At 41.6% G+C, this 21848-nt stretch overlaps 1 protein-coding gene across 2 annotated transcripts in view; it reads left to right on the forward strand.

The window, feature by feature from the left end:
- The first annotated feature begins 2555 nt into the window (after positions 1–2555).
- TFRC (transferrin receptor) overlaps positions 2556–21848 on the forward strand; it is a 31408-nt gene continuing 12115 nt past the window's right edge. Inside the window, exons 1-12 of one of the 2 annotated variants that reach the window (XM_055316305.1) lie at positions 2556–2619; positions 9317–9375; positions 10339–10549; positions 11532–11745; positions 13192–13341; positions 13518–13623; positions 15852–15965; positions 16614–16712; positions 17280–17419; positions 19048–19205; positions 19968–20087; positions 21206–21291. In XM_055316305.1, the coding sequence (XP_055172280.1) occupies positions 9340–9375; positions 10339–10549; positions 11532–11745; positions 13192–13341; positions 13518–13623; positions 15852–15965; positions 16614–16712; positions 17280–17419; positions 19048–19205; positions 19968–20087; positions 21206–21291 (1434 nt within the window). In that variant the 5' untranslated portion in view covers positions 2556–2619; positions 9317–9339. Of the gene's footprint in view, positions 2620–2684; positions 2704–9316; positions 9376–10338; positions 10550–11531; positions 11746–13191; positions 13342–13517; positions 13624–15851; positions 15966–16613; positions 16713–17279; positions 17420–19047; positions 19206–19967; positions 20088–21205; positions 21292–21848 lie in introns of those variants that run through there. The other variant, XM_055316306.1, reaches the window with a different exon arrangement.

Here is a 21848-nt window from a genome sequence, read left to right on the forward strand (position 1 = left end):
GCCTCTCAGTATAGTACAGATTCTGCAACAAAGCAAGACAAATTTATAGTCATCTATTTGAAATTGCAGAAGAGGGAAATCCTGCAACGTTTCAAGGGAGAAAGGGCTAGGAAAGTAAGTTTAATTACATAGTGCCCATTATTACTAATGGGAGGTATGAAATTAAAAATATAATTGACTTGCTCTTTAAAGTAGTCTCATCTTTATTGTTTCATTTTTGTCAATGTAAATTTTTTTTCATGATACCTTTTAAAAAATTTTTTAGTTTTCATCTTGGTGAGTGATGGGGAATGGAAGGCTAGCTGAGGACAAAGCACAAGCTCACACAGTGCAAAGCCCCACCCCTACTGCTGGGTGGGATAAGTGTGACCTTCCTGGGCACTCCTGGCTGCCCTAAAGCTAAGGGAAAGGAAAAACAAATAGTTAACTTATAGAGATTATAGTCCTATAGACAAGAACAAGAATCTGTTTTAGTTCACAAAATGTCTTAGTGATCAAAAAGAAAAAAAAGCATTGTTATCAATAACCTAACTTGCAGAAGGAAACTCCCAGCTATCTTAATGTTAATGCTTTACTAGAGGGAAAAACAACTTTAACTTGACAATGGCAGGGCCTCCAATATCCTGTATGTCCTCTTGAGCATACAAAAATCCTTTTAAAAACCTCCCTTTTCCTTACCTCCCCCAACTCCCAAGTGTATAATCAGCCACCCCTCACAACCCCTGGGCAGCAGCTCTTCCTGCCCAAGGGTCCTGTCCCCGTGCTTTAATAAAACTACCATTTTGCTCCAAAGACGTCTCAAGAATTCTTTCTTGGTCCTTGATTCTGTACCTCACCCCACCAAACCTCACCTATATTCCAAAACTACATCATTCTTCTATCAATGGACACTTGCGCTGCTTCCATAATTTGGTTCTTGTAAATAATGCTGCAATAACTATAGGGGTGCATGTATCCCCTTGAATTAGTGTTTTTAGATTTTTTTTTTTTTTTTGTAAATACCATTACAGGGCCTTCGAGTAGTTCCATTGTTAATTTTTTTTTGAGGAACTCTCATACTGTTTTCCAGTGGCTGCACCAATGGATGTCGATTCTTTAATTTGGATTTTCACGGGTTTCCTCCTGACCTTGGTCTCCTAAGCCCATTTCTTTAAATGGTTAAAAAAAGATTTTCACCTAGATTCTAGCATTGTTTGTTTGTTTTTTTTTAAGATCCCAGCAATCAAGGAAAGGGAAAAGAGACTCAACCCGTCCACTGTCCGAATGTCAAGGTGGCCCCTCCATCCCATTCCTCCATCTCACTTTTTCCTGTGCACATCCCCTAAGATGCGCGGATGCTTCTGCTTATAAGATTTATTTCTCCCTGGGGAGAGATTTTAAAGAATGGGGGGGGGGCAAGGTGAAGAGCGGTGTGCAAACCCCGTGTTATTTCCTCTCCTACATCGCAGAATTAGGTAAAGAGCGGGAGCCCCAAACCTGGAAACGGATTTGCACTTTATTTTTTTTAATCTTTTATCCCCCCTCCCCTGATTTGCATTTTTATTTTATTTTATTTATTTTTAAGACTTTATTTATTCATGAGAGACAGAGAAAGAGAGGCAAAGACACAGGCAGAGGGAGAAGCAGGCTCCAGGAGCCTGATGCGGAACTCGATCCCAGGACTCCAGGATCATGCCCTGCGCCGAAGGCAGGCGCTAAACGACTGAACCATTGAGCCACCCAGGAATCCCCATGATTTGCATTTTAAAAGGACGGCTCTGTGTCCCTCGGGGCTCTGACCTGGGAAGCCCTTTCTTTCTCTGTAACCCTTTTATGGCCCTGCAGCTTTTCTCCTTTGCAGTTGTTTGTACACTTGCCTGTCTCCCTCCAAGGGCTGTAAATTGCCGCCCAGAGGCGGGGAGAAGGTGTAAGTGTTGGTAGGAGCTTAAGACCCTGTTTCATCTGTTCCGCACTGCACACCTCCGTGATAACGATGCTGGGGACGAGCATCAAGGCCCGTCTGCGATGTCCCCCTAATTCCCCCACTAGCTTCTGCTTCCCCTTGCGTCCAGCAGCGCGCCGAGCCCCGCACCAGGCCCGCTTCTGCACACCCTGAACACAATTTTGCATTTTGCTTCTCACTCTTTCTTCCTTGGGGCTTGCCCCAAGGTACTTCCGCGGCTGCAAAGCAATGGCTCACAGCACGGCGTTAGGGGCTCCCCTACTCCTCCAGCAAAGATGCACACTCAAGGCATTATTTCCGCGTCCGGCCTCCCACACTCAGGACCGAGCGCCCAAGCCATCGGCCTCGGCGCTGCAGGGCCTGGAGGTCGGTCAAGGTTGGGCTGCGGGCTCGGGCAGCAGCTCCCGGCACCTGCAGCCTTGGCGCCTTTTCCGCTCGGCCCCGCCCCCCGCGCAGGCCCCGCCCCCCGCGCAGGCCGGTCCGCTGCGTGCGCGCCGTCGCCCCCCGCAGCCCATTCCCTGAGCACCTCTGGGGCTACGTGCGGCAGGAAGTGACGCAAGCCTGGAAGGGGGTCGGAGGGGGCGGGGCCGCGCTATAAAAGGGCGGTCGGGGGCGGCCGGCCCACAGAGCTTCAGCTTCGTCCGGGGACGGCGGCGGCGGCCGGAGCGGGGGCCCGAGTGAGTGACGCGCCACGCTCGCGTGCCCGGGCCTCGGGGCGGCTGCAGCGGGGGCGGCGGGCTGGAGCGGGCCGCGGGCTGCAGGTGCAGCGGGCTGGGGCTCGGGCTGGGGCTGGGGCTGGGGCTGGGGCTCGGGCTCGGGCTCGGGCTCGGGCTCGGGCTGGGGCTGGGGCTCGGGCTCGGGCTCGGGCTGGGGCTGGGCGCTGCGTGCGGAGGGCCGATCCCGGCGCGCCTCCTGCTTCCTCGGGGGCGGCGGCCCCCACGGCCGCTCTGCGCCCCGCACCCTGCCTCCGCCCCCGGAGGCCTCCCGGACCCCCGTCGCCACCCGTTCATCCTCAAAGGACGCGGGGGGGCCCCGTGGGACGGCCCGGGCCGCGTGGAGCCGAGCACGTGGCCGGTACGGGAAGTGAACCCAGGGAGCTGTCGGGGTGCACGGGGGTGACCTTGAGCTGCCAGCCCCGCGAGCCCTGCGGCGGCCGAGCCTGCCCGGGCCCTGACCTGCTGTCCCGGGAACCCGGGGCGGGTGCTGCGAGCCGCGCGCGTTAACCCCGCGCATCGCGGCCCCCCAGGGTCGCGTGGGGGCTCCCCGGTTTTCCTCCAGGCACAGGCCGCCTGGACGCCGCAAGTGCCGGCTTGCAGCGCGTTCCGACTGCTCGTTGTAGGGCGGGAGATGCAGCCGGGAGACCTCGGTTGGTGGAAGCTGTAGTCTAGAGGCCGAGAAACAACCGGGTGGGAACTGGCTTTTGCTTTGGGGAAATCTGCACTATGGCTAAGGGGCCGTGCTGCGTTGACAGCTGCCTTACAGGCCCCATTGTGCGGCTGTTCCTCCAGGATGGCTTTTGCAGATGGCAGGGCGTAGGGGAGTAAGAAAGAACCTATTTTGTGATTTTATTTTTTATTTTTAAAAGATATTTATTTATTTATTCACGAGAGACAGAGAAATAGAGGAAGAGACACAGGCAGAGGGAGAAGCAGGCTCCATGCAGGGAGCCTGATGTAGGACTCGATTTCAGGTCCCCAGGATCACGCCCTGGGCTGAAGGCAGCAGCAAACCACTGAGCCACCAGGGCTGCCTTATTCCCCCCACCCCCCCCCACCCCCACCTCCCCCCCGATTAACAGTTTTCCCTCTACTCCCAGCGACCTTGGGTAGACCAGGGAACTTCATTGCTTCTGCTTCCCTCCCTGCAGAGGGGGTGGGGTAAGAGAATTGAAGTGGTTAATAATTGTCCTCTTCCCGTGTTTGGATACCTGACACCTTTATTCTGGGCTTTAGAAAGGAGTTGGAAGAGTAGATGCTGATTCAGTTGCCACTGAGCTGTGTGTATGTGTGTGTGTTTGGGGGGGGTTGACCTTATTGACCGATATTTAAGATGATTTCCAGAAGTTAGTTTTGTATTGCAAAAAAAAAAAAAGTTGGGTTTAGGCTCTCTACAGTACTTGTTGGCCTTGCTGTTTTTTGTTTTTTTTTTTTTCTTCTTAGTTTTGGGTTGTAATGAACTCAATATACTTCACAACAAGGTGTAGAATTTAAAAGTTTTGATACCAATAAGAAATTTCTTCCAAAAATTTACATACAGCACGGCACCCTTTTCACTTTGCTCTGCTGGAATGTCTTTTGTTGAAGTGGTGTGCTGAAGATTGTTGGCTAGGGACACCTCCCTCTGCCCTAAGTTGTGGCGGTTATTTGCCTCTGATAGTGTACTTCTCTCTCTCTGTAGTCATGGAGCAAGGTTTCCCAGTGAAACTTGAATCAGACAGCAATGAAACCTGGTCAAAAATGATCCTCTGAGACCTTTTGGGACTCTTCCCTGTGTGTGCCTTTCTTTGTGCACTCTCACTCATGTGAGAACATGAGCACCGCACAGGGACTTCCTTGGCGTCGGGCAGTCTTCTTACAGAAAGCCGAATAGGAAGGAAGATTCTCCTTGTTTTCCTCCGTAGCCTCTTCATTTTTAAATTTTTTTTTAAAGATTTATATACTGGGGGGAGGGGCCGAGGGAGAGACTTTTCAAGCTGACTCCCTGCTGAGCCCTGAGCCTGTCCCTGGCTCAGTTTCTCCACTCAGGAGATCACGACCTGAGCCGAAACCAAGAGCCAGACGCTTAAGTGACTGAGCCACCCCACCGCCTTTTCATTTTAGACCCTTAAAGCTAGGAGGGATCTTGACCATCTCTTTAATGTAAGTCCTGGGTGTGCACGATTATGTGTCCGGAGGACCCTGCAGGAGTTTTGCAAATTCATGTAACCTTTTCATTTTCACCTGCAAATGAATAGGGAAACAGTTTGCAAAAAGGGTATCAGTAATCAGTTGCTTAAGATCTTGGAGCCCTACCAGGTAGCCTTTAAAAGTTCTACTTTTTTTTTTTTTTTAAAGATTCTTATTTGAGAGAGCCCACAGGAGTGGGGGAAGGGGCAGAAGGGAAGGGAGGAATCTGAAGCCAACCCTGTGTGGAGCTCAGAGCTCTGTGCTGCTGGATGCCTGGCAGGATCCCGTGACCTTGAGATCCTGACCTTAGCCTAAACCAAGTGTTGGAAGCCCAACCAACTGAGCCACACAGGCACCCCTAAATTTTTCTACGTTTTAAAATTTACCTACTATCCATGCCTTGCCCGGTGGTTCCAGGATAAACCAGAATACTGGCAGGGATGGGGGAAGATTCCGGGTCCAAGGTTTTCATGCTTTATATATATATATTTATTTAAGATTTTATTTATTCATGAGAGACACAGAGAGAAAGAGGGAGAGACACAGGCAGAGGGAGAAGCAGGCCCCACGCAGGGAGCTGGATGTGGGATTTGATCCCGGGTCTCCAGGATCACACCCTGGGCTGAATGCGGCACTAAACCGCTGAGCCACCCGGGCTGCCCCTCTAATTATATTTTTTAATGTAATTTCCAAATGATATGAAAAGTGAACTTCATATACATTAAGCATGCCTCAATAATGTTAAGATATAAAATATCTTAAAAAAATAAAATATCTTTATTCTTAATTATTTTTTGTAAATTCCATGTCAAATATAGGGTAAGGAAATCCGCCAGAGAAGGTTTCATAAAGACGTTCCCTGAGCTGAGTCAGGAAGAAAGAAGTTCACAAAGACTGTTAGTAGAGGCGGGAGCTAGTTTCTGTCCTATTTTGGAGAAAGTAGAGGGCAGCGGTTATTAGGTAGTGATGTTCTCCAGAACAGAACCTCAAAAGCAGGAAGAAGAACTTAAACATATGTGAACCTTTATTTTCATTATTAATGTGAGAAACTGAATAGGTTTTCCAGTTATGATTGAGCAAATGTATACAAGGTGCTAATGTGCATAAAAATCAAGGAAGGTGATATTTGGTTTGTCTCTTGTTAACAGATTATCAGCAGTGGTGGTAGTGACATAGTGAAATAAGTCAGAAAAGTTGTTGGCTTTTAGATGCTGTCTTAACAGAACTACCTCTTTATAGACTGTTATAACTGGTATGGAAAGTTTCTCCCACACTTATAGAGCATGTAAATTAGAGTCATTTCAGTTGGAAGAAAATTTATTAAGGGGTTCTTTTAAATACAGAGCTTTACTGCGTGTGAGGTCATTTTGAAAGAATGATTCAAATTTGTTATATAAAACTTGAGGGATAACTTTTATAGGTATAGAATTATGTTCTTCATAGATGTGGGGTTAAATTATGAGGTTAAAATGGGAATTTCTAGGTCAGTTTTTTCCTCTGATTTGATTTCTTTTATGTTATAATCTTTTTTTTAAAAAAAATTTTAATTTTAATTTATTTATGATAGTCACAGAGAGAGAGAGAGGCAGAGACACAGGCAGAGGGATAAGCAGGCTCCATGCACCGGGAGCCCGACGTGGGATTCGATCCCGGGTCTCCAGGATCGCGCCCTGGGCCAAAGGCAGGCGCCAAACCGCTGCGCCACCCAGGGATCCCTCTTTTATGTTATAATCTTAATTTTGTGTCTGGCTATTGAAGTAGAAATAACATACTAGTTCTCTCAGTAAACTAGTATTTAGAGTTTAATTATACAAAATCATAATTACATTCTATTTATATCTTTGTTTATGCAGACTTGCAATCACTAAATCTCATCATTTATTTAAATCCTTAGATCATTTATTTAAAAGCGTCACTTTAGTCTAAAAATTAAAACTAGAAACCTTGAGGAATGGCTGGTTCAGATGAATATTAAACTTCTAAGCTGCTTTTTCCTAGAAAAGGATGATTAAAATTGGTTCAGGGTGGAGTCTTCTAGTTCTGGTTTTAGTGATTGGGTTTGTACGGTTCTGGTGCAGGGATAGTGATAAACTTGGACACCAGATAGGGCAGGAGACTGTGCTTCTAAGATGATGTCTTGCTTCTTAGCTCTAGTCTTTAAAGCTTGGGGATTAAATTTTTGTTGTTAAATGGTTTTGATAGGAGACTTTTTTTTTTAAACGATTTTATTTATTTGAGAGAGTGCAAGCCTGTGCACCAAGATAGAAGCCGACTCCCTGCCGAGCAGAGAGCCCAATGCAGGGTTCTGTCCCAGGAACATGACCTGAGCCACCCAGGCACCCTCATTAGGAGGCTTTTCTAACACCAGTTTATATGATGTCTTTTACAGTCTGTGTATACTTAGTTTGCTTTATGCCATGTGATTGTTAAATGCGCTGTAAGTGTACACAATTGTTAGTACAGAAAAAGCCTTAGAATAGTAAGAAATAAGTGACCACTCTATATATCTCAATTTCAAACACCTAGATGCACTCAAACCAAATTCATTAGAAAAATCCAGATTTCAGCTAATACCTATGCTTTAACTTAATATAGGACTCTGTTGGTTACAGAGGTATTTTTTACTTTTAAAATGGTTGTCAGGACGCCTGGCTGGCTCATTCTGTAGAGTGTGTGATTCTTGATTTCAGGGTTGTAAATTCAAGCCCCACATTGGGTGTAGAGATTACTTGAAAATAAGAAAAACTTTTAAAATGGTTGTCATTTATTTTAAAATTTATTTAATTGATGTATTGATGTATAGTTGACATACAATATTATACTAGCTTTGGGCATACAACGGTGATTCAGAGGTTTAAGATTAATTTCTTAAATTTCTGGAGATGAGAACACTTTTTTTTTTTTTTTTTTTTGAGAACACAATTTTTATAATCCAGTAACTTACTGAACTTCAGTTTTGGATTATCAGTTTTCAGCCTGGAACAAGACATTTAACATCTCAGATAGTTGACCTTCTCCTAAAACCACATACTGAGTTTTTCTTTTTGTCTATTGTTTTTGCATCAAAGATCTATCATTTGTAAGAACTTCATTTAATCAGAAGGATCGGGTTTTCACTTTTATTGGAGATGCTTTGTTACTGGTCTTTGTTGCATGACCATTCTTGGCTTAGTTATACTTTATTTCTTTTTTCCGATGCTTGTCTATTTTTTGTATTTGTCTCTGACTATTATATTAAGTTACTTAAATCTATTAATGTAGATGATGTTCTGATTAGTTTTCCACATTTAAAAAAAAGATTTATTTATTTTAGAGGGGGAGGGAGGGGAGGGACGAAGGGATTAGAAGAGAATCTCAAGCAGACTCCACACTGAATGTGGAGCCTGCCACAGAGCTCCATCCCACAACCCCGAGATCATGACCTGAGCCAAAACCAAGAGTTAGATGCTTAACTGACTGAGCCACCCAGGCGGCTGGGTGGTTTAGCCCACATTTTTTATTGAAAAATTCAAGCCTATAGGGAAAATTGAGATAATAGTAGTACAGTATATATCCCTGTATCCTTTACTCTGATTCACCAATTAACAGTTGGCACATTTTCTTTCTTTCTTTCTTTCTTTCTTTCTTTCTTTCTTTCTTTCTTTCTCCTCCCTCCCTCCCTCCCTCCCTCCCTCCCTCCCTCCCTCCCTCCCTCCCTCCCTCCTCCCCTCCCCTCCCCTTCCCTTCCCTTTCCTTTTCTTTCTTTTCTTTCTTTTTTTCTTTCTTGATTTATTTATTTATTCATTCATTCATTCATTCATCATTCATGAGAGACAACCGAGAGAGGCAGAGAGACATAAAGGGAGAAGCAAGCTCCCTGCAGGGAGCCCAATGTGGGACTCCATCCCAGGACTTGGGATAAGGACCTGAGCAGAAGGCAGATGTTTAACTACTGAGCTACCCAGGCGCCCCTGCTTTATTTCTTATACACTTTTAAAAACTGAGCTGTAGGGATCCCTGGGTGGCGCAGCGGTTTGGCGCCTGCCTTTGGCCCAGGGCGCGATCCTGGAGACCTGGGATCGAATCCCACGTCGGGCTCCCGGTGCATGGAGCCTGCTTCTCCCTCTGCCTGTGTCTCTGCCTCTCTCTCTCTCTGTGCTATCATAAATAAATAAAAATTTAAAAAAAAAAAAGAGTTTAAAAAAAAAAAAAACTGAGCTGTAGAAGTTACAATACTGGGACGCCTGGGTGGCTTCAGCGGTTGAGCGTCTGCCTTCATGCTCAGGGCTTGATCCTGGCATTTGGATCCCACATCGGGATCCCTGCAGGGAGCCTGCTTCTCCCTCTGCCTGTGTTTCTGCCTCTCTTTCTGTGTCTCATGAATAAGTAAATAAAATCCTTTTTTAAAAAAAGTAAACTTGTTATGTATAACCTGGTGTGGAAATGAAAAGCGCTCACTTATCTGATACACTGGTATCTATCTCATACTAATTTTCTGTTTTAACACTAGGCTCTTCTGTGTGGCAGCTCAGAATGATGGATCAAGCCAGATCAGCATTCTCTACCTTGGTAAGATATTTAAAGTTGTATTTCTGGTTGCCAATTAATGAGAATATGAAGAATACAAGTATGACTCACCCAGTAAACATGAAATATTATTCAAAACTATTAGAGTATTTGTTTATGTTGAAGTGGTCTTGAGATGTAATGGATCCCACAAAGGAAGGATGTATTCAGTCTTGAGTGAGTTAACTTGGAAAATCTTGAGGAACTTTCAGGATATTTTGGGTGTGATGGGAGTACAGCCAAGTAGATAAGAGGAACTAAAGAAAGCACTGATCAAAATGTATACCTATGTAAATAGACATACATAACAGACACCCTGAATGAAAAGGCTGAATGAGATGAAGAAGGCCAATGTGTGCTCTAGCCCTCATCTGCCACGGACGGAACTGGGTATAGGGAAGAAGGTTGCTTTGAAAGAGGAACTTTTTTCCTTAAGAATATATAGCAAGTCCTAGTATTGGCCTAATAATAAGTATAGTACCTAATCAAACTTTTTTTTTTTTTTAAGATTTTATTTGTTCGTTCATGAGAGACACATAGAGAGGCAGAGACACAGGCAGAGGGAGAAGCAGGATCAATGTGGGACTAGAGGGCAGCCCTGGTGGCTCAGTGGGTTAGCACTGTCTGCAGCCCAGGGCGTGATCCTGGAGACCCGGGATCGAGTCCCACATCAGGCTCCCTGCATGGAGTCGGCTTCTCCCTCTGCCTGTGTCTCTGCCTCTCTCTCTCCTCTCTGTGTATTCTCATGAATAAATAAATAAAATCTTTAAAAAAAGAAAAATGTGGGACTAGATCTCAGGGCCCCGGGATCATGACCTGAGTCAAAGACAGACGCTCAACCACTGACTGAGCTACTGAGCTACCCAGGCATCCCCTAATCAAACTCTTTGTAAATGTTACTCATCCCTTTCTTTTCTTTCATAATGCTTTCTTTCTTTCTTTTCTTTTTTTTTCTCCAAATCTCAGTTTGGTGGAGAACCATTGTCCTATACCCGGTTTAGTCTGGCACGGCAAGTAGATGGTGATAACAGCCATGTGGAGATGAAACTAGCTGCAGATGAAGAAGAAAATGTTGACAATAACGTGAGGGGTAATCATGCCAGTTTCCCAAAACCAAAAAGGTGTAATGGATTTATCTGCTATGGGACTATTGCTGTAGTCCTCTTTTTCTTGATTGGTAAGAGCGCCATTCAAAACTTAATGTTCCTTGTCACCGACTCTAGAAAGTCTGTTAATTTAGCCAAGCCAGTGTTTATTTTGTACCTTTTTATGTGCCATTATGCTAGGCACTAGGAATATAATGATGACTAAGATTCTAGGCCTGCCTTGAGTTTAGCCTGGTGGGGAGAGAGAGAGACATGAATCATTTCATTGTAATGTGCAAATGTTATACTAGAAATACACACAGGATATTTGTAGCATAGAAGCTTGCCCTAAGGGTTCAAGGAAGGCTTCTGGGAAGAAAAGTTACCAAGCTCTTAAAGAGGTAACTATTTAGGTACTCCTGGCTGGCTCAGTCAGTAGAGCATGTGACTCTTGATTTTGGAGTCATGGGTGAAGCCCTATGTTGGGTGTAGAGATTACTTAAATAAACTTCAAATAAAAAGGTAACATAATTAAAGTTATTATACAGTTGATTCTCGAATAACATGGACTTGAACTGTGTGGGTCCACTTATGCAGATTTTTTTTTCAATAAATATATTGGAAAAATTTTTGGAGATTTGTGGCAATTTGAAAAGACCAACTGTGTAGCTAGAAATATTGAAAAAATTAAGAAAAGGGTATTTTAAGAACGCAGTATATCATACATATACAAAATATGTGTTAATCAGTTATTTATGTCATCATAAGGCTTCTGGTTAACAGTAAGCTATTTGTTTTTGGAGAGTCAAAAGTTATATGCAGAATTTGTACTACACCCTTAAACCACCCTCCCCCCCCCACACACACAGTGTTTGGGAGTCAACTGTATGATTTGTTAGATTGAATGGTTTAACATAATACAACACTGAGACTCATTATTTACTTTGAAAGTTTATTCATTTAATTTGAATAAACCTGTATTTTCAAGGCTTAGCTGAAAATATTAACAGTTCCTATAGGAATATATTATCAATGAAATTCTATGAGTTCAGCCCTGAAACTTCTTATCCTTAGGATTTATGATTGGCTACTTGGGCTACTGTAAACGTATAGAACCAAAAGCTGAATGTGAAAGACCAACAGGAACAGAGGCTCTGGGGACAGAGGGAACAGAACCCTCAGAAACAGAAGAGTACTTCCCTGAAACACCTTCTCGCTTATTTTGGACGGACCTCAAAACAATGTTGTCAGAGAGACTGAGTAACACAGATTTCACCAACACCATGAGGTAAGCTTGAGCTGCTTCACAGTATCTAAACACATAGTGGTTATTCAGAGCAGTGATTACAAAACAAACATTACAATCTGGAGGGAAGACTTCTTAGAGTTAAGGGGTGGGTAAACAATAAATAAGGAATTCAAACTATGTTGTTTGGGAAAAAAATTTCTGGGAGGACACTCATTTTTCTTTAAAAAATTCCGCAGGTCTTTGATCTTTTGTCATCTGGCTCTTTATAGCTTGTTGCTTGCTTTCAGACTTGTTTCTGCTTTGATATTTTTATCTTACCCCTTGCAGGTCAAGCTGAGCTTTCCTACTATCCACAAGGGCATCAGTAGCCTTATGTATTCTTTTTTTTTTTTTTTTAAATTTTTATTTATTTATGATAGTCACACAGAGAGAGAGGCAGAGACACAGGCAGACTCCATACACCAGGAGCCCGACGTGGGATTCGATTCCGGGTCTCCAGGATCGCGCCGTGGGCCAAAGGCAGGCGCCAAACCGCTGCGCCACCCAGGGTTCCCGCTTATGTATTCTTTAGATCAGGACTAACTTGACTGCTCCGCTTGATATAGAGACAACAGTAATCCTTGATTTCTTCTGGTTTTCATTAATCCACACCCTAAGAAGTGTCCTTAAGTTTTCTGTCCTTTGGTTTTTAAGATCTTCCTTAGACATACCTAACTCTTTGTAAAGAATTTATTCTTTTACCTATAAGCTGGCTTCCTACGGTTTCAGTTGTACAATAATTCTTAGTCTTAGTTTTAGGAATCTTGGGCATTTTTACTTCATCAATTACTTGTGTTTACTCTATACCAGGCATTATGGATGAAACGAGACTGGAGTTTACCAAAAAAATCACATAACCTATATCTTACATATATATGTATTTGCAATGAGACAGGAGATCAGGACAAGAAGTAGTTTTGCTTCAAAGTAGGTGAAAATTAAACCTATACCTGAACTCACCAACAGTAACGCTTTCATTTTGCTTAACAATGGATCCTCTTAGAATCTACTCCTTTCCCTAAAACTACCCTAAGCAGGTACTCCCTTATGATGGTTCTCTTGAAGGACTACTTTACTTTGGATAAGGAGGTTTTAACAAGCTGAGGTCATAAATTTCTTCAGATATTTGGCAGGTTTTTCCTTCTACGTTTGTCTGTAGTCAATCCAGAAATTTTGGGTCACAGTTAATTTAGCTTAACTGTGATGAATAGTATTGAGTTACGCTTTTAAAACAATTTGCTTGGGGCGCCTGGGTGGCTCAGTCAGTTAAGCATCTGCTTTCATTTCAGGTCATGATCCCAGGGTCCTGGGCTCCTTCCTCATTGGGAGCCTGCTTCTCCCTCTGCCCCTGCTTGTGCTCTTTCTCTCAGATAAATAGAATCTTAAAGGAAAATTTGCTTACTATTTGAGTTCATTGTTTATTAACAGTGACCTTTTTTCCTCTAGGTGGCTGAATGAAAATTCGTATGTGCCTCGTGAGGCTGGATCTCAAAAAGATGAAAGCCTTGCTTTATTAATTGAGAATCGATTCCGTGAATTTCAACTTAGCAAATCCTGGCGTGATGAACATTTTGTTAAGATCCAGGTCAAAAGCAGGTATGTTGAAAGATGGTAAACTGATTTTTATACAGGTAGTTACTTTCAGGTGTGCTAATATAGCAGAGACTTTCAAGATAAATAATGTAAGTAAAATGCTAAATGTGTTAGTCATTTAATTTATTTCCCCAAGGTTGTCCTTAGCTTCAGCTTAATTTAACTTAATCTTTTTTTAGCAATGCTCAAAACACGGTGACCATAGTGGGTACGGAGAGTGGCTTGGTATACCTGGTGGAGAATCCTGAGGGTTACGTGGCATACAGTAAGGCAACGACAGTTACCGTAAGTAAGGCAAAACCATACATGAGACTTTTTTCCCTGTTGAATAGCCCAGGAAACTCCTTATCATTACCTTTCTTAGGAATTTTGGTATAAATTTATTTGTAAAATGTGACTAATGATGAAATACTCTTGTTTTCGACCCTCCTATGCCACAGTGAAAGTAAAATCCCCAAGTTCTCCTGTAAGGACAGCAGGGCCCTAAGTAATCCTACTTTCTTCCTCTTTCACGGTGCTTTGGCTACCCCAGCTTCCCTGGTGTTCCTCAAACACTCAAACACAGGCACGTTCCTTCCTCAAGGCCTTTATAAAACTCTTCCCTTAAATATCAATGTGACCTTTTCCTCATTTTGTGCAAGTCTCTTCTCTACTGTTGCCTCTTTAGGGAAGTCTTCCTTGATTATCTTGTTAAAAATAGCATTCCTCCAATCACTTCCCCTTATCCTGTGTTATTTTTCTTCACTGACACACCTGACATTATCCATTTATTTCCACATTAGAATAATAAGCTACTTGAAGGGCTAGAGGTTGGCTTCATTTACTGCTACTGTCACAGAGCTTTGGATAGTGCTTGACGCATGGTGACTCATGGTGGGGTTTGCTGGATGAATGTGAATATCAAGGTTCCATGTGAGGACAGATATAAGTAACTATCTTGGCTGAAGTCTAGTCTTAGCCTGAATCTTTAATGCTTGATTTTTTAAAGTGTAGGCAAATATGGCCAAACTACTACAGAAATTAAAAAGATCTAGGTTTTTCAGGTTAAAAAACATGTTTGTATGTCAGGGGTCTACCTAGTGGATGCCTTCCAAGCTAGATGAAGTCTTACCTGTGCTTTGAAAGTGGGTAGATTGTTCTGGCAAAGAACACTGAGGGTTTGGAGGTGCCTTGGCACAGTCAGTTAGGCACCCGACTCTTGTTTGCAGCTCAGGTCATGAGATCAGGCCCTGTGTTAGGCTCCACACGGAGTGTGGAGTCTGCTTGGTACTTTCTTTTTTTTTTTTTTTTTTAGAAAGGATATTCTTTTTTTTTTTTTTAATATTTTATTTATTTATTTATTCATAGACACAGAGAGAGAGGCAGAGGCACAGACAGAGGGAGAAGCAGGCTCCATGCAGGGAGCCCAATGTGGGACTCGATCCCGGGTCTCCAGGATCACACCCCAGGCTGCAAGCTGCGCCAAACCGCTGCGCCACCAGGGCTGCCCTGCTTGGTACTTTCTACCTCTGCCCCACCCTGCTCTTTCTCTCAAATTTTAAGAAAATGAACACTGAGGGTTTTTTTTTTTTTTTTTTAAGATTTTATTATTTATGAGAGACACAGGCAGAGACCTAAGCAGTGGGGTAAGCAGGCTCCCCGTGGGAAGCCTGATGCAGGACTCAATCCCACGACCCTAGGATCACAACCTGAGCCAAAGGCAGACCACTGATCAACCACTGAGCCATCCAGGCACCCTGAACATTGAGGTTTTTAGTTGGCCCACAAACTTTCTATATTAGATATTTGTCAGTGTTAGTCTATAGTTCTATTAATAGAATTTAGGAACATTATGAGACAGCTTTTATAAACATCTAAAAGTTGCTGTGCAAGTCACTTAATTATAACAGTGTTTAACAATTTTCACATAGATTATCAGAATTTTCAGTTAAGACCTATTCCTTCATATGTCCTCAATTATCTAGCATTCAGATGTTAGGAACTTTATGTAGTTGGTGCTGCTAGGACTAGCCTACAGTATTCTTTTTAAAGACTTAATTATTTATTCATGAGAGACACAGAGAGGCAGAGACACAGGCAGAGGGAGAAGCAGGCTCCACGCAGGGAGCCCGATGTGGGACTCGATCCCGGGCCTCCAGGATCATGCCCTGGGCTAAAAGCAGACGCTCAATCACTGAGCTACCCAGGTGTCCCTACAGTATTTATATTGGTATATGTCTCTCTTTATCCTATCCTGTTAGCTCTCTCTCCCCCTAAAATACTAGAAGCAATGTAAAAGAGATTAAATGTCAGTAGGTCAATGCAAATTAAAAGTGTGTGATGATACAAGATGTGAATATAGGAGGCCAGAAGTCTTGATTCACTTCTGATAACTCTGACCGGTTTGACCAGAACTCTCTTACATCCGTTCTAGGCTCTGGCCTCTCTTTTTAATCCCTGTTTTCTCTTAGGTTTGATTTGTAAAACCATCCTATCTCAGACTCTAATGCTCATTAACCCTGTCTTTATTCTAGGGTAGACTGGTCCATGTTAATTTTGGCACCAAAAAAGACTTCGAGAATTTAAAATCTCCTGTGAATGGATCTTTAGTGATCGCTAGAGCAGGGAAAATCACTTTTGCTGAAAAGGTGAGAATTATTTAAATACATTTGTATCATTCCATTCTTCATTTAAATTTTTTTTTTTTTTTTACATTCTGGAAGCTGTCAGTCTTAAAATCTCATACCTAATAACAATTTATTGAAGTGTTCACAGGTCAAGTAAATTCTAATTATCTAAACTACAGAACACTTCTAAAACTATGGTATAACCACTTGGAATATTCTGCAGTCATTGTCTTTTAGTGAAAATGAAGTAATCAGAAATGCTTAAGTGAAAGCAGTTTAAGTTTAAAACAATATCCTATTATATAGGACCGTTAAATTAAGGTGCTTCATTATGTTACATAGAGCTGAATTTTATAGAATTTAGTTATAACTGTTTTATAAAAAGGAAACTTAAAAGTCAAACCTCCGTAAGGGCCTAGAATAGAAAATATCAAGACAGTGGTTGTATTGGATGAGTTTTTATTATTTCTCTTGTCTTTGAAACCCCTTAATGAGTTAAGGCAAGAATTTTTATCTCAAACATATAAAGTATCTGAAACACTTGAAACACTGGGGGGGGGGTTCAGTATAGTCCTCTGTAACCCTTTATTGTAGCATAAAGCCCAATATGTATTCTAATTTTGTGTGATTACTTCTGGATTTTCTGATCTTTACCTGTTTTCCTTTTAGGTTGCAAATGCTCAAAGTTATAATGCACTTGGTGTCTTGATATACATGGACCAGGCTAGATTTCCAATTGTTAATGCACAGATTCCATTCTTTGGACATGTGAGTTCTTATTTCTTAAGTAAATGAGTTTTTGTGTTTTTTCTTTTCTTTTTAAAATCATGAGAGAGACAGAGAAAGAGGCAGGGACATAGGCAGAGGGAGAAGCAGGCTCCATGCAGGGAGCCCGATGTGGATTCGATCCTGAGACTCCAGGATCACACCCTGGGCCGAAAGCAGGCACCAAACAGCTGAGCGACCCAGGGGTCCTGAGTTTTTGAGTTCTATAAATTGCTGGGTTCCATCTGCATTAGTGGAAGTATAACATGCTTTCCTTAAATACACTCTTTAAAATTTTTTCCCTGGGAGGGCCTTAGCATTAACAAAAAAAGATGGATTATGTGATTCAGGGACCTACTTATTCATTGCTAACAGAAATTTTCAACGGTGTCTTGAATTGAGAATTGGGTATATGGCATATAAAAACAAGAGTCACATGTAGAGACACTCAGGCCTTCAGGCTTTGAGGTGCTAAACTAAATTTAGGCTTTATCCTTACACTGAATCTCAATCTTCTGGGGATTTCTTGAACAAGTGCCTGACAGAGCACATTATTCTTTTGTTTTACAGGCTCACCTGGGAACGGGTGACCCGTACACGCCTGGATTCCCGTCATTCAATCACACTCAGTTTCCACCGTCTCAGTCGTCAGGATTGCCCAGCATACCTGTCCAAACAATTCCCAGAGCTGTGGCAGAAAAGTTGTTTGAGTAAGTTCTTATTGAAAAGCTCTTTTATTTGAAAACTGATTTTATGACTAGAAAGGAATAATAATCATTTCAGTTAATTTGATAAGATTTTAAAACAATTGGCTCTAATTTTCCTTATTTGGCATATCTTGGGTGCACAGCTATTACCTTGCTGTAGATAAACATGAATTTTTTCCTCCATAAAGTGATCTTAATAATTAGACATTTGATTTATAAGCTCATTGGGTCCTTGTTCAGTTTACCCAGTGAATTCCTTGGGTACTATTCCTGGCAGAGCTTCTGCTTGAGGACTTCTGAGGTAAAGCACTCTGTTGCCTATGGCAACCTGTTCAGTTATTGGAGTAGATCTGACAGGATTCATTGTCGAGGTGAAATCTTATTCCCTATAAGACCCATTAGTTCTAGATTTTCTCTTAGTAACAGAATAATTCAGGTTTTCTGGTTCGTAGATTGACTATCCTCCGATCTCGTGACAGTTTCCAGATGCTTTACAGTCATTAGTCCTGGGTATCCTATCCTCCTCCTAATCAGAACCCAGTCTGATTAGAGTACTTATCATTAGTTTTTATTTTGATCTGGACGTATTTCCCACCTGGCACTGGCATAGGATATAGACCTACTCTCAGACACTTAACGTGAGCATGTATTTGCTATGTGACCTAGAACAAGTTACTCTAACCTCGCTGATCACATTTCTTTAACTTAATTAGATAAACTATTCTACTTAACAGGGTGATTGGTTTCAAACAAAGAGCATCTACATGTAAGGACACATATCTAATACTGTGTGACTATTAAAATGCTATCTGTGAGGCCTTTTTAATAGGTGATTTTTATTGACTTTTACTTAAATTTCAAATCAGATCATTCTTATCACCACTTACAAGTCTTCCCTAACCCGTGAAGCCAGCTCCCTATCTTACCCTTGTAAAGTGGGGAGTAATTATGTTTTGACATAGAAGTAGAGCACTCATTATTCGAGTAACATGAGGAATTAGGGGAAGATAGACCTAACCATCAGCAGCAAGAAAATATTCTTTTATAACTAAGATAAGAATGTATACTGATTAGTAGAGAAAGTGAGAAAACATAGGAATATATTAATGGGCTTGTGTAAGAACTTCATTCTGAGTCCATGTTGGTATTTACTTTTTTTTTTTTTTTAAGATTTTATTTATTTATTCCTGAGAGAGAGAGGCAGAGACACACAGGCAGAGGGAGAAGCAGGCTCCATGCAGGGAGCCCGATGTGGGACTCAATCCCAGGACTCCGGGATCATACCCTGAGCCGAAGGCAGATGCTCAACTGCTGAGCCACCCAGGCATCCCTGGTATTTACTTAAAATGTAGATTATAAGTCTCTCTGGCAGAAAGGCACATGTCAGATGAGGATAGGTAGAGAAATTTTTTAAAGCATTGTTTAAACTTAGAGGTTAACTGATGATTTTCAAATGGTTGCCTGTAGGTCAAAGTAAGACACAAATGGTTGACCACCATGGAGTAAATTTTGTATGTGTTTTCTTTATATTTCCTCTTAGCTTAGAACTTCCTTGGGCAATAAGAAAGACTGATTTTCTAAGTCTGGGAAAGGAACAGTAATTCAGAACTCTGATGTCTGTATTCTTCTAGAAATATGGAAGGAGACTGTCCTTCTGCCTGGGAAATAGACCCCTCGTGTAGGCTGGAAACGTCCCCAAACAAGAATGTGAAGCTCACTGTGAACAATGTGCTGAAAGAGATAAGAATTTTTAACATTTTTGGAGTTATTAAAGGTTTTGAAGAACCTGGTAAGGACCCTTGTTTTTTTTGTTTGTTTGTCTTAAGAATGTGGCCAGAAGAGGGAGTGCTGGCAAGCTGGCTTTGGCTTGGTTTTGTGGATGCTGACTCTTGACTCTGTCCTGAAGCGAACTGTTTAGGTGTCAGTTTTATTGGAAGATAATAGGTTCTAGGAAATAAACTGGTCAAAAACTGACCATTATGACTAGTTAATCTCTTTTTAAGTTACTGAATGGATCAGCAGTAAGCACATTTCTTCTTAGAGGGGGCAGATGATAAAGATGTTGCAGGCTATATGTCTCTGTTGCAATTACTTAACTTTGACATTGTAGCATGAAAACAGCCATAAATGATAATGTACTGAATGCGCAGGTAGGCTGTGATTTATTGACCTCCTCGAATAGACCATCTACCTATTTAAGCAGAAGCTAATAGTCCTGCCATTTAGTAAGGAAAGCCCTTGGACTTAGGTTGCTTATTGAATAATTAGAGGGCACAAATAAGTAGTCAATGAGTAAACTTAACTGGTAATTTGGAAAAAGAGTAGCAGTACTAATAAGGAAAAATAAATTAGTATTGTCACGTGAATATTTATTTCTTTGTCATGTGAATTTTTGATTCCCAGAGTTCTAAGTCAGATTTGAAGTACCTTATCCTTAGCGCATATGCTGTATTTTTATCCTTTTTACTAACATGATTATTCTAGAGTTCAATATTAGAAAACAGGTAAAAAGAGCTAACTGTATAATTTATCTTTTTTTTTTTTTTTTAAGATCGCTATGTTGTAATAGGGGCTCAGAGGGATGCCTGGGGTCCTGGAGCTGCAAAGTCTAGCGTAGGAACAGCTCTCCTATTGGAACTTGCCCGGATATTCTCTGATATGGTCTTAAAAGGTAGAGTACAAATTTTGTGAACTTGAATATCTATGTGCTATATATATGCTTTCTTACTTTTACCAATATTATTCTGGCTCACTTGTGCCGGACTCTTGAGTTCTTAGGTACGAAGTAGGTTGTCTTTTGTTGGATCTGCCTTTGACTTTGAAACAGCTTTCCATGCAGTGTCTTCATTACACTGGGAATCAACTCCTTTGAAATACCGAAAAAGTGTTGTACTGGACTCTAATTCTTAATTTGACAGATTCAGAATAATATGGCAAATCTAGCATGGTCTCTAAGGAATCTATTTTGAAGGAAGCAGTGGTATACCTCTACTTATTTTCTATAATTTTGTTATAAAGTTATAATATGTAATTCTATACATTATACTTAGAATACTGGATATGTTCATATATTTATAATATATTCACACTTTCAAGCCTTTCTCTCTTAGTACATGCCACTCCTCTACACACACACCCATGCATGCAAACCCCCATCACATTCTTGAGTCTGTGGGTCATAGGGTAAGTTGTAGTGCTTAACTTCTATGCAAAAGCACATAATACAGAAAAATATATATCCAAGGAAAGGAGAGAAATGGAGAGCAGTGGCACATACAGCCCCAAAGAAGCTGTCTTAATGTTTTCTCTGAAAACTCTTTCTTATAACTTAAATTTGTGAATTTTTACTCTTTCATAACAGTTGTTTGTAAAGTGACCGAGTATTTTAAGTGATTAACATGTATGCAGATTGTTTCGGGTGAAGGCACGCATTGTAGTTACCCCATGATTTCCAAGTATCTCTTGATTCAGAAGATACGGGGCTCAAAGAATTGAGTTGAAAAAAAGTGACTTCCTGTAGAAACTGGTGCCTACTATGTGTTTGAAGTCTTATTTGAAAATGATTTCTTATCCCGTTCTTCGTAGATTACTTTATTATTTATTTTTTTTGGTAGATTACTTTTAAAAATTTTTATTTTTATTCTTTTTGTTCTTTCACCTGGGGTCTCAAAAGGGAAAGAAGTATTTTTGAATCTGCTGTCTTGAATTAGAAATTTCTGATTTCATCTTAAGTCAGTTGCCTACCTATAACCTTTCCCAAGATAAAACTAATTTTTTGTTATCCTTTAGGTGGCTTTAAACCCAGCAGAAGCATTGTCTTTGCCAGCTGGAGTGCTGGAGACTTTGGAGCAATTGGTGCCACTGAATGGCTAGAGGTAGTGTATTTGAACTACCTAGAGTGGGCAGCTGAATTTGTTTTGACTTAATTTGTCCTCCAGAAACCATGTTTTTTTAGATTTGATTAGAGTTGATCCTGAACAACACAGGTTTGACCTGTGCAGGTCCACTTATGTGGATTTTTTTTTTTTTTAATACAGTATAGTCCTCTAGCTGTAGTTTGCTTGCTTGCTTTCTTTCTTTCTTTCTTTCTTTCTTTCTTTCTTTCTTTTCTTTTCTTTTCTTTCTTTTCTTTTTCTTTTCTTTTCTTTTCTTCTCCTTTTTCTTTTCCTTTTCTTTCTTTTTCTTTCCTTTCTTTTTCCTTCTTTTCTTTCTTTTCTCTTTTTCTTTTCTTTTCTTTTTTTTCTTTTCTTTCTTATTTTTACTTATTTATTCATGAGAGACACAGAGAGAGGCAGAGACATAGGCAGAGGGAGAAGCAGGCTCCCTACAGGGAACCCCTTGTGGGACTCGATCCCAGTACTCCAGGATCACGCTCTGAGCCAAAGGCAGATAAATGCTCAGCTGCTGAGCCACCCAGGAGTCCCTGTATTTT

Source organism: Nyctereutes procyonoides, unplaced genomic scaffold, assembly GCF_905146905.1.
Source record: "Nyctereutes procyonoides isolate TBG_1078 unplaced genomic scaffold, NYPRO_anot_genome, whole genome shotgun sequence".
Taxonomy (NCBI): Eukaryota; Metazoa; Chordata; class Mammalia; order Carnivora; family Canidae; genus Nyctereutes; species Nyctereutes procyonoides.